At 42.6% G+C, this 12,408-nt stretch overlaps 1 protein-coding gene across 2 annotated transcripts in view; it reads left to right on the top strand.

The window, feature by feature from the left end:
• LRRC49 (leucine rich repeat containing 49) overlaps positions 1-12,408 on the top strand; it is a 129,388-nt gene that overhangs the window by 61,037 nt on the left and 55,943 nt on the right. For both annotated transcript variants that reach the window (XM_014557004.2, XM_006182010.3), the window contains one exon: positions 8,751-8,834. In XM_014557004.2, the coding sequence (XP_014412490.2) occupies positions 8,751-8,834 (84 nt within the window). The remainder of the gene's footprint in view (positions 1-8,750; positions 8,835-12,408) is intronic.

A 12,408-nucleotide genomic window follows, 5' to 3' on the forward strand; every position in this document is an offset into this window, starting at 1 on the left:
GTGCGCGGGCCTCATGTAAGGAGGTGCGTGCCGCGTGCGGTGCCTGCCCTTGGGCGCCTGCCTGGCCAGGACGTGAGGAGATGGGCTGGGGTGGAGCAGGGCCTGCTGTTCTGACGTGTGTACAGTGGCCGACCTTGCGCGTCTGCTCCTCACTGTTTAATTTTAGAAATTAAATTTTTTTAAATGGAAATAATATCAAAATTAGAGGAAAGCTGTAAGTACAAAGAACTTGTTTTTCTTGAACCATTTGAGAGTAAGCTTCTGACTCAATTCCTCAGCCAGCCTGAACACATCAGTGTGTATTTCCTGCAAGCAAAGACATTCTCCCATGTAAGCACAAGAGAGCCAACAAAATCAGGAAATAAATGCTGAGTAATTGCTAGTGTCTGATTCTCACACCACGGTCACGTTTTACTGGTCACATCAGCAGTATTCTGTGGAGCCACGTGGTCCAGTTTGGAATTAGATGTTGCAAAGAGGAGGTGTATTTTGTTGTCATGTCTCTGTCACCATTTTTCTGGAGCAGTTCCTCAGTCTTTCCTTGACTTTCATGACTTTGACATTTATGAAGATTACAAGTCAGTTATTTTGTAGAATGACCCTAAATTCAGGTTTTATTTGATGTTTCCTGACAATTTTTGGTTATAGATTTTTGGCGTAAACATCACAGAAGTGATTTTGCGTACTCCCCCCTTGCCTGCTGGCAGGTGGTGTTTAATTTGTATTTGTCTCTTCACTGATGTTCTTCACTTTGGCTCGGTGTCCAAGACTTCAGTTCAGTTCTGGCCCTGTCTATCCAGACGTACCATCAGATGTCACAGGCTGAGGGCTCAGTCCCGTGGGACTGCATGCACGCTCCCTCCTCCGCCCAAGATGCTGGTGACAAGACTGTTACCTGTGCTTCTGACCCACTGGCTGTAAACCAGAGGGTCCCGTACCCCCGTCCTCAGGTCTGAGCTATTCGCTAGAGCGGCTCACAGAACTAAGAGAAACGTTCCACTTACTAGGCCACCAGCTCACTGTGAAAAGACGGAAGTCAGAAACGCCCAGGGGGAGGAGCCGCGTGGGGCGGGCATGTGGGAAGGGACACGGAGCTTCCGCGCCCTCAGAGCGTGTCCCTCTCCCCAGACCTCCAGGTCTCACCAGCCCCAAAGCTTCTGAACCCTGTCCTTCTGGGCTTTTATGGAGGCTTCATTAAATAGTCATGGCTGATTATGTATCATCAGCGACTTGGCAGTTGATTCAGCCTCCACCTTGTCTCCCCTTCCTGGAGGTCTGTGGGTGGGATGGAAAGTTCCAGCCCTCTAATTGCCTGGTTGGTTCTCCTGGCAACCTGCCTCCACTCTTAGGTGGGGTCCAGAAGTCATCTCATTAACAAAACAAAAGACACCTTTATCACTCCTCACATTTGGGAAATTCCTAGGGTTTTGGGAACTGTGAACCAGAAACTGGGATGAAGACCAAAGACGTATTTCTTATAATAAATCATAATATCACGCCTTTGTAATCCCATTCCTCATAAAAAATTCAATTTATTAACTTACTCATATCAGTATGGACTCATGGTATTTAGTCTCACCTTTTATTTATACCTTTTTACTGACTTTTTAAAAGATGTTTTATTAATTAACAGGTCTGGCAAACAATAGCCCATGAGTGGGCCACCTATTTTTGTAAATAAAGTTGCCCTGGAGCACAGTCACGTTCACTCATTGATGAATTACCTACACTTGCTTTGATGCTGCGATGGCACAGCTGAGTAGTTACTGAAGAAACGTGTGGCCTGCAGCCCTAGAAGATTTGCCGTCTGGCTGGAAGTTTGCTAATGCTGGGTCTGGAGCTATTTTTTCTCTTTAAGAATGACATCTTGATTAAATTTTTATATAATTTACCATAGGAACATTCTAGCTGGGGTGGATCACACAAATATTTAATGAACTTCCATGCCCTTGGGCTGTGGTTCCCAAACTGTGCCAAGGATGCTGAACTCACAGGGGCCCTGTAGAATGTTTATAATTTCCAAGCTAAACACAGTGATATTTGAGCTCTGTGAGACACAGAAAATTACCAGCTTAAGGTAATTTTCCATTTCAACATTAGGTCACAGTGCATTTCTCTCTATGGCATCATATTCTGGCAAAGCTGAGCTTTCAGTGGTGATTGTAATAAAAACAAACACCATGCCAAAATCAGGACAGAGCAAGCAGTGAGGGTGGACGGCCGGGTCCAGGCTAGTTCTAATGTGTGAGAAGTTGGGTGATGCTCTGCACGTGCACGCAGTTCATCGGTAATTGTGGTTATTTAAGGATGGGATTTTTTCTTTAATTTACGCGTATTATTGCTTTTTCAGATGGCTGCTAAGTTGCTAAAACATGAATACTTACTAAATTGTTTACTAACTGCTTAGTAAACAGAGCTGTAACATATTTCTTTTGACCTAGAGACACCGTGAGAAGATTCCTGAGTGCAGGCATGCAGGTGGAGTACGATGCAAGGTGACCAGCTAGTTAGATACGATCCATCTCTAGATTAGTACATACACACCACACACACACACAAACACACACACACACACACACACACACACACCCATGATGCTGTCAAGGAGCAGAGCACTCCTGTGTCTGCTGGAGAAGCAGGGAAAGCTCCCAAGGAGGAAAGACTTGAGCCTGCAGAGCAGCACAGGAGGAGGAGGATGTATGCGTGGACGATGCCCAGGGAGGTGCAGGCGCGAGGAACGCCGAGCGCCGTGGGAAGTGCGGCTGCGCACCGAGGGCAGGGGGAGGAGGGCACGAGCGGGAGGATGCTGCCTGGCGAGGGCGGGGTCGCGGAGGGCATTTATGCCATAAGAACAAGTTTAGAGTTTTGTCCTGAACGTGATAGGAAACCCTTGAAGGGTTTCCTGGTTAAGTGGGATCTGCCTGTTGGGAGGGTTGTCTGTGTGAGCAGTAGTGCAGAGGACGAGTGGGGAGGCCAGGCAGGGCGATTAGCCGGGGTAGGAGCTCTGGGGGTCTGGTCCAGAGGAGCGGCAGGAGGTAGCAGGATGTTGGGAGATAATGTGAGTTATTGGCCTCAGTTCCTGTTTTGCTTTTGTTATCTCTGTTAGGAGGAATGGCTTATAGTTAGTAAAGAGTGGAAATAAATATTAGTAAGATGAAAGTAAAGCCTAGGATAGGTGAATGAAAAGCTTGAATTAGACCCGTTTAGAGCAGGGGCTGACAGTAAGCACACCGGGCTTTGGGGCTTACGCGGGCTCTGGTGAAAACTGCTCACCTCTAATTGTAACCTGAAAGCGGTCGTGGACGGTACGTAAATGAATGAGCATAGCCCTGTTCCAGTAAAACCTTATCTACAAAAACAGGTGGCACGCTGGATTTGGCCTGTGGGCAGGAATGTGTCAGTCTTTGATCCAGAACAAGGAATAAATGGAGTGAATAAACTGCTAGGCACCTGCCAATTCTGTCTGAGAAGCAGTGTGGAATAGCAGAGTAGCTGAAAGGTAAGATGGACTAATCTGTCTTTTTATCCTGAAAGGAAAGAATCCAGAGTCCACAAGTGGTGACAGCAAACTTGCAGGAAAGAAAGCTAAACTGAGGTGTCAGAAGGCGGGTTGTGAGTCCTGGAGGAACCGACCCCTAGGAGGCGGCATGAGTTCACTACACACAGTTTGTGCCGGACAGAACTAGGTGACCGTCCTGGATACTATGAAGAGACCCCTCAGAGAAGTGCTGCGGGGGACAGTGTCTTGGTATTCAGGCAAAGCATTCCACAAAGTCTTTATGACAGCACTTTGAGTACGCTGTGACAGCATGGTTGAATGGCTTTGTGGTTCAGGTGTCCCTGCAGAACACGAGTGACGGGCTGACGCCAGCCTGGAGAGACAGCTGTCCTGGCGTGCCCTGAGGCTCTTCCTTAGGCTTGTTCTGTTCAACATTTTTGAATATTGACTAGTTGAGAACATTTATATTATTCTGATAAAATATGTGAATGACAAACTGGAGAAGTTAGAGACTCTGGTATGTTGGTTGATCAAATTAGGATCCAAAAATAGCTCAACAATCTAGAGCAAAGTTGGGCAAACTACAGCCCGTGGGCCAGAGCCAGCCCACGGCTGGGGGTTTTTTGTTTGTTTGTTTTTGTTTTTTTACAGCCCTTAAGCTAAGGATGGGTTTTAGATTTGCTGAAGCATTGTGAAAAAAGAAAAAGAAAAATGCTTGAGAGACATTTTATGTGGATCACAAAGCTTAAAATATTTACTATCTGGCCCTTTACAGAAAAAGTTTGCTAACTTCTAGTCTACAAAAATAAGCAGAATTTAGCAAGATAAAAAAAATTGATACATTGGAAATTCTAGACTTTACTTCATAAAAACAAACAATAATTCTCAGCCAAATGCAGGGTTTTGGGAAACGAGAATTAGCATATGTGAAAAAGACCTGCATTGGAATTGATAAGTTTAAACTGAGTTAATTATAAGATATGATTGTTAGAAGTTAATATGATTTTTAAACCAATATTCATTTATAGAAATAGAGAATTTAGAAAAATGGACAATAGCCCCCTTTTTTTCTCTAACTGTTGAATTACACCGGAACTGTTAGTTTTAGAGGGGTGATAGCAAACTGGAGAATTTCCAGAGAACCTGGCACGATGCGTTGACAGAGGAGAAGACATAAGGAAGATAATGTAGTAGTCTTCAGGTATGCTTACAGCTGTCCAGAAAAGGAGAGAATAGATGCATTTTGAGGGTCTAGAACGAGGACAGTTGCATAGAAAATCCTGCCTCCCAGAACTTTTTATTTCCAAGGCAGTATTTTGTGAAAGCAGGTGCTGTTCTCACAGTTCTGAAGTGACGTGGTGCCTAAAGTTTTCACCTCGAACGCACATTTAGTTGGCGTCACATGAACTTGTTTACAGTTCGCTCTCTGGAGGTGGGGAAGCCTGTCGGACGGAGGCACGTCTCCTGCCACGGGAGCCGTTGCCTGCTGGTTCTCCTCCTCCTCCTGACAGATGGAAAGCTGGTGCCTCCCCTCCTTGGAGTTGGGTGTGGCTGTGCAACTTGCTTTGGCCGATGAAACGTGAGCAAATGGAATGTATATAGTTTTCAGAGACAAGCATTTAAAAGCCAGTGCGCGCTCCTCCGTGCTCTCCTCCCACGTGGTGCTCACTGGAGAAGCCCGCGCTGAGCTGAAGGTGCCGTCAGGCCCCGGCACCAGGAGTGCGTCGCCACTGCGTGGGGACAGTTGTGGTGGTCTTACGGGATCAAGAAACAAACCTTTCGGGGGGAGGGTACAGCTCAAGTGGTGGAGTGCATGTCTAGCATGCATGAGGTTCTGGGTTCAATCCCCAGTATCTTCATTAAAAAAATAAATAAATAAAACCTGATTACCTCCCCCTTCTAAAAAACAAAAACAAACAAACAAACAAAAGAAACTTTTCTTACCGTAAGCCAGTGTAAGCGTTGCAGGTGTCCTGGCAGTGTCCCCCGGCCTGGTCTGCAGTGCAGTACTGCTCCTGGGCCAGGCGGAGGCAGGGGGCGCGGCTGCTCTTCTTCACTCTGCCGGTAACTACAACCCTGGAAAAATTAGTTTTCTCTGTAAAAAAAAATTGTTTGAAAAATATGGGCCATCCTCTTCTAGACAAATCTCTGTGATTTTTAAGTAGTCAAGGAGGGCAGTGTCTTTGTAACTGTCTGTTCTGAAGTCTCTGGGTGAAAACCCACGTTGCCACTTGTTAAAATTCCACAGAGGAAGTTGCTGCCTGTATTAGGGCTGCTATTATTTACTTTGGAGCAAAACATCTTCTCATATAATATTTGCATCGTTTTAGAGCTTTAATAATCTGACAGAGTATAATGCCTATTAAATCACTGTGCTTCTTAATTAATATGAAATCGTTTCCATATTGGGTCTTCGTGACGAACTGAAATAAGGAAAAAAGTGCACGTGTATTTTTAGTCCCAGATAGATCCCTTTCTTTTGCTACATAAAGGATATGGCTTTTGTCCCAGAAATTGGACTATTATCATGAAGATGCCAGAATTTTACAGTATTTTTCCTTCTTACCCACAGGTTTATAGCTTATCTTTACAATTAGAGGTCTATTTTTGTTTCTAAGTTTAGATGCTCCGTAATTATTTGGGCTGAATAATTACCAGGTGTATAAATTTTTTAAAAACACTCAGTGTTTGAGTTGATTTGGCTTATACCCGGTTTTCCTAGGTTTAGCTTTCCTGTTAAAGTTCTACTGTTTTTAATAGAAGCTCAAGTTCTTTTTGAAAACTTGATGAAATCATCTCTTAAGTATGCACAGTGCGTTATCCATGCACTTTCCAGTACTGTGTGAAACTGGCTCTTTGAATAACCGATCTGTTTCTAGTTCACATTTCATAGATGAGTCAGTAATTGGACATCAGTATATTTTGCTCTTTTAAGAGGTTTGTTCTGAAACAGGTTATACTTAATAGGTACTAAATCAGCATTTGCTGAATAGAAGAGTTTAATATGATTGTTAATCAAGCTATTTTATGAAGCTAGAAATCAGGGCTCTGAATTTGTTATTTAGTTTATTTCTCTTCATTAGTCAGCCTTTAAACATTAAGAATAACTGTTTTCTGTATTGTAAAAGACACTTAATTCACCAAAAATCACATGAAATTTCTATTCCCTTTAAAACAAGTAAATCATATGGCAGATTACTACTGAGTTTTGACCTCACCCTTTTCATCTCTCTAAAATCAGTAAAACACATTTAAATATATCCTTATTGTAAAAAATACAAACTCCGTTTCTTGTTCAGACATGGCTTCTGGTCCTGATTCTGAATTCTCAGAGCACCCATTTCCTCATTTCTAAGACTAGTCTCCCTGTGGATGCATTTCTGGTTTCCTTTTTAACTCTATGGTGGTTTATTTTTGTGCATGTTTTATTTACTTCTTTAGATCTTTGTTTTCAGAAGTATTTATAATGGCTCACCCCCTGGAATACACCTCCACGGCCTCTTCGACCTTCCTTAATCCTAATGTAACATGTACTGATCAGGATAGGCTAGATCATGTTACAGCAACAGCTCCTCTAACCTCAGTGCATTAAAGCAGCGCAGTTTATTTCATGCGCCCACGGTTGGTCTGCCCATTGTATGTGGTCTGGGAACTTTACTCATTCCAGGACCAAGGCCTTCAAAGTAGCCGCCATGTGGAGCTCTGCAGGTTCTGTAGCAGAGCTGAGAGAGAATAGCTGAATCATATACTGTCTTTGAATGCCTCCACCTAGGAGTAAACACACGTCATGTTCGTTCATACGACGTTGGCCAAAGCAAGTCATATGGCCACACCTAACTTGCCACACCTAACTTCAGGGGGCGGGAAGAGCTCTCTCACAGTGTGGCCGGGTTGTGGGAAGACACAGGAGTATTTGGCAAACAGCTCTTGTGACCATCCATCATGTTTTAAATCAAATGTTAACTTCTGGTAGAAGTATAAATCAGCACTACATTTATGGAGGGCAATTTGCAAACATATCAAAAGCCCCAGAAATATGTTACCATTTGATTTAGTAGTTCAGTTTTAGGAAATTATCAAACAGATACACAAAGACGTACATTGAATAATTCATTCTTTGAATTGAATATCTACTGTGTGCTGGGGAGCTGACATGGTCTGTACCTTTGTGCAGCTGTTTGCAAGAGAGGGGAGACACGGTACCAGAGAGAATTTCAATGAAACAGGCTGAGTGCTGTGGTGGGCAAGTAGGGGGCGGGCTGAGTGCGCACAGGAAAATGTCTTGCGACCTCTTTTACAGCTGTGTAAAATCTGCTCTTCACCCCCACCTCCACTGAGTTTTTAATTTCAGTGTTTGTAGTTTTTTATTTCTTGAAAAGTTCTCCTTCAAATGTACTGAGTTGCTTTTCGTAGTTTTCTATCTCTGAAGTACTTTCAGGCTTATCTTTTATGAAGAAATTGTTTTCTCAAATTGTGACATCATTTTTAATGCCTACAAATCTTTTGATAATAAAAATTAAAAGTTACATGGTTATAATTTACAATATTAAATTTTACCAATCTTCACAGGGGGGAAAAACACGATCCAGATTGCAACATTAAAAAGTTTGCTCATAGTGGGTATCATAAGGTGATACATAAATGATAAGATTTGAGTGAGGGTGTTGGGATTATGGCATTTAAAAATTTTTTTTGAAACTGTCTGTAATGTTATTTCATGGTTTTTAGAGTGGAAGAGATTAGACTCACCAGATCAGCTTAAAAACTCAGAAAAAATTATGATATTAATGAAGAAAAATTAATATCAATGGAGAGTTTTTGAGAACTTCCACAGTTGCTTCGTCTTTTAAAAAGCTCTGATTTGCAACCATCAATTAAATAAAAATGCTAGAAGCATAAGCTTTGCCCTTTTTAATCTTGGTGATAGAACGCTTGCTGCGTCTCTCCACGCGGAGGCCAGTATAAAGAGAAGGCGCCCCTGCTCCCCACCTTCCTTCTCCCCTCATCCTTTCTTCTTCCTCATTTCAGTCAGGGCCACCTCACGCCAGGAGTGGGAGCAGAGTGAAGGAGGCACAGGTCTTTTAGAATTAGGAAGGAGGAAGAAGATAAAGAGGGACACACTGACTTTTATTTTGGCAGAGTATTTTTCGGTAGCAAGTAGCATGCTGACAGGCAAAGGAAATCAGGCTTGTTGAACCAAAGGTATTTAGCATAAAAAAGATTGTAATGCTTCTAAAATTTTTTCTTTTAGGAAGAAGAAAGGCGTATGGCATCTGTTGTGGCCAAAAAAGAGGAAGAGAAGAAGCGGGAAAGTCAGAAGCAGTCTTTGCTTAAGGTACTTTCTCTGACGCCCGCAGGTGTGTGTGCGCACGCGCTCCCCGCGCTGACGCGCCCCAGCTGGTCAGCTAGAAAAGCCGTTTTCAAACGTTGCCAATTTTTCCTTTCAGTGGAATGTTTTTTAAATAAACAAACATCCTTAAAACTTTTATAAGTTACTACCTATAAATAAACCTGTACTTCTGAAATACGGTGTAATGTGCATTATAAAACACGTGCAAAAGCTAGACATTTTGAAAGGAGGAGATAAAAAATAAATGTAACAGAAGTTACCATTTTTCCCACCCCAGGACATCCCCTTGTGTGTCCTCACGGCATGTGCACTTCTTTCTGGAAACCCCTGGGATAGACTGCCATCTCTACTAATACTTTAATGAGCTCTGCTACGTGGGGTTTTTAAATGATGACTTTTTAAATTTAAAAACTTCCTCTATTAGCTTCTCTGATACAGAGGTGGTACAGATTTTGAGGATTTAGAAATTAATTTTTTAAACTGGTGTAAAATGATTTAGTATATCAGACGTTACTTTCCTTAAAATGTTCTCTTTAATTTTTTTTTAACATCACAGAGTGTAATAAATAAGACAGCTTAACGTTTACGGTTTGTGTTACGCTTCCCACTCTGTTCTGTACTGAGGAGATCACTGAAAAATGGGCGTTACTCATTCTTGTATCATGTAGGTGCTTTTCTTTTTAAAATTAACATGGCATTCAGTATTTTAAAAATGACCGGTAGGGATACAAAGTTGTGAACGCTGGAAACGAGGGCACTCGCTGGGGTGACAGAAGAGCCGTGCACCTCGCTAGGGGTGTGGGCTGACGGGTGCACGCACCTGTCAGAACTGATCAGAAAATACACTTGGATCTGTGTGTTTCGCTTGATGAAAACTTCTCCTAAATTAACAAAAACAAAGCAAAATAAAACAAACTTGACCTCAAGCCCCCTCAGCTCCAGACGGCTGCTCCGGGAGCCATCAGGACTGTTGGTCTGCTCTGACCTCCTCACTTGCCGTTTCTCTCTGGCCGCCTGACTCCTTCCCAGCTTTTGCCTGGTTTCCCTCATCCCGTTAGTTAGCTGTGCCCCAGCCCCCTCTCGACAGCTCTACCTTTTTATTGATTGATTTAGCCAAAAGGATGTTGATCTTTTTCCTATACTGGAACATCCCTAAGGGTTGGCCCAAAACACCTTGGTTTATAGGAAATAAGTATTTTTAAACGTGTAGGAACAAGAGTTACCATTGACAAGGCTGCTGCTGTCAGATGCCTGTGTGAGTGAGTGAATGAATGAGTTAATGAATGAATAGACCGAAGCCCTCAGACCTAAAGAGGCCTTCTGTGTGAGCCCTGGAGAACGGAAGGGAGAGTCTGCAAAGAAAGTCCACTGGCGGTTTAGCTCTGAGGCTCCCAGTGTAAGCGGAGCCAACTGTAGGCAACAGATCACACTTGGCTCCACCTTTGAGCTGAAAAGCTTTTGTTCTGCACCCAATTCAGCTGCTCGTTACCATCAATATTTTTGGAAACATGCCATTAAATATTTAGTGAACATGTTTTTTAAGTGTTTGGAAAAGTTTTATGAAGATGTCATAAAGCAGCTAAAGCTTCTCTTGAGGTCACTAAATAGGACTCTAATTATGAGGGTTATTTAGCTTTTAAAATTTTTAGTAAGAGGGAAAGAGTGGGAAATGAGGACTCCTAGCCCTAGCTCGGATTTGGGGTCATAATGTCAACGACCCTCAGCATTTGCTGGGGACTGTTTCCTGTAACAGCGCGCACTGATAATTTATAAAGGCGGGCCGGGCGCTTGTGGAGGGGCAGGAAGAGGGCGTGGACGCGCACCGTCAGCCCGGACGCTCTCCTTCCATTTTCCTTCCAGCCTTGGAAGTGAATGGAAGCGGGAGCTGTGGGATGTGCTGGTGATACTGGCGTGGTGTTGTCTGGACAATAAAGAGTAGACCGAAGGGGGCGGAAGCTGAAAGTTGGCATCTTCTAAAATAATTGTCACTTGAACACAGACTTGGCAAATTGCCATCTGGCTATAGAAACATGATTGTAACTAATATGCCAAATACATTCGTGATCTTTGAGCGTGAAGTGTTCTGCCTTACTGGGCCTCTAGCCTTCCTTTTTCCTCTTTTTCTTGCTCCACAGATACCTGGAGCCCTTGCTTGGCCCCTGGCCAGCCAGTGATCCTCCTTGACCCCAGGCTGCACTCTTGTTTTAAAATATGTCTTCCTTTTTCTTGGCCCTAGTGAAAATATTCATTTTCTTAGTCAACCTGGTCTTGATCTGATTTTAATAACCCAATTAAATTAAATTGGAGACTTCACTTTAGGATTGGTGTAGGAAAGTGTTTGCATTTTCAGAGTGTCTTGTTATAAATTTGTTAACATACTCAGCGGAGTGAAATTTTGTGCCTTTTGTCTAAACACTGCTGTATCTACCTCGCTAAAAATATTTATTTTTGCCAAACCCAAGTCAGCCAGAAAACCGGGCGCACGGAGCCGGCGTGGTGGGCGTCCCCCATTAACTCACTGCCCCCGCCTCTGTCAGTGTAGCCTTGGTACTGAGTAAAAGTAATGGTGTAGCTTAGATTAAGAACTGGGCTGTCCCCAGTCATCTACAAACAACTGACATAGAATTCTTTAAGGTAAGATGCCTTTTTATTATAGCTCTGGGGAAAAAATTACAGTAGAATAGCAGATTCCTACTTGCTTTAGATAAGAAAGACATACATAAAATGTCAAAAAGTCTCAGAAGCATATACATATTAAGTATAACCCATTTAACAAGTGGGTTAAACAAATGGGTTAGACTAATATGAAATACCAAGCAACAGCAAAAAGAACCCATGCTAAGAACATTTTTAAATGCAGAAATAGGACTTTTCAACAGTTTAGATTTGATTAAGCTTTGCCATCGCTTTCATTGCTATTTTGTGCCATTTCTGCGTGCTAAAATTTTATATACACAAAGAAGTGGAACTAAACGTAAGTCTCGTGCATGTGTAAATGCACGGAGGGAGGGGCAGAGGACCCTCCTGACGGCCTGCAGTGGCTCCAGGGGGAGCAGGTGACGAGGGTCAGTGTCACACCGCTGGGTTCTCACTGGATGATTGTGCTCCTAGTGAAGGCAAGGAAAGTGTCTGTGTTTAGCACTCTGATTTAATGGGCATCTCGTTTTAAAATCCTAACTTTTGATAATGGGTAATCTAGAAATATTTCAGCCTAGTGTAAGTTCTCTTAGCAGTGTGTATGTAATTGTTAATTTTCAGACATCGTAATTTATGCTGTGAAGCTTGGAACATTGATCAGCACCTCTTCTGCCCCCTCCCCCTCGATTATTCCTCCATATTTGTCCTAATTATTGGGTAGGAAAATTAAAATGTTAGTTTTTTCTTGCTATGTTTAAACACAAAGGCATATAAATTTCTGTCAAATTATAACTTCAAATAATGCTTAAGTCTATAATTTCTGTCAAATTAATGTTTCAAATAGTGAATTTTTAAATCTCTAGTGGAAGTAATTATTGCTTAAATGTAATTTTTTGAGGATGATGGAGCATTATTGTGGTGT

Source organism: Camelus ferus, chromosome 27, assembly GCF_009834535.1.
Source record: "Camelus ferus isolate YT-003-E chromosome 27, BCGSAC_Cfer_1.0, whole genome shotgun sequence".
NCBI classification, from domain to species: Eukaryota; Metazoa; Chordata; class Mammalia; order Artiodactyla; family Camelidae; genus Camelus; species Camelus ferus.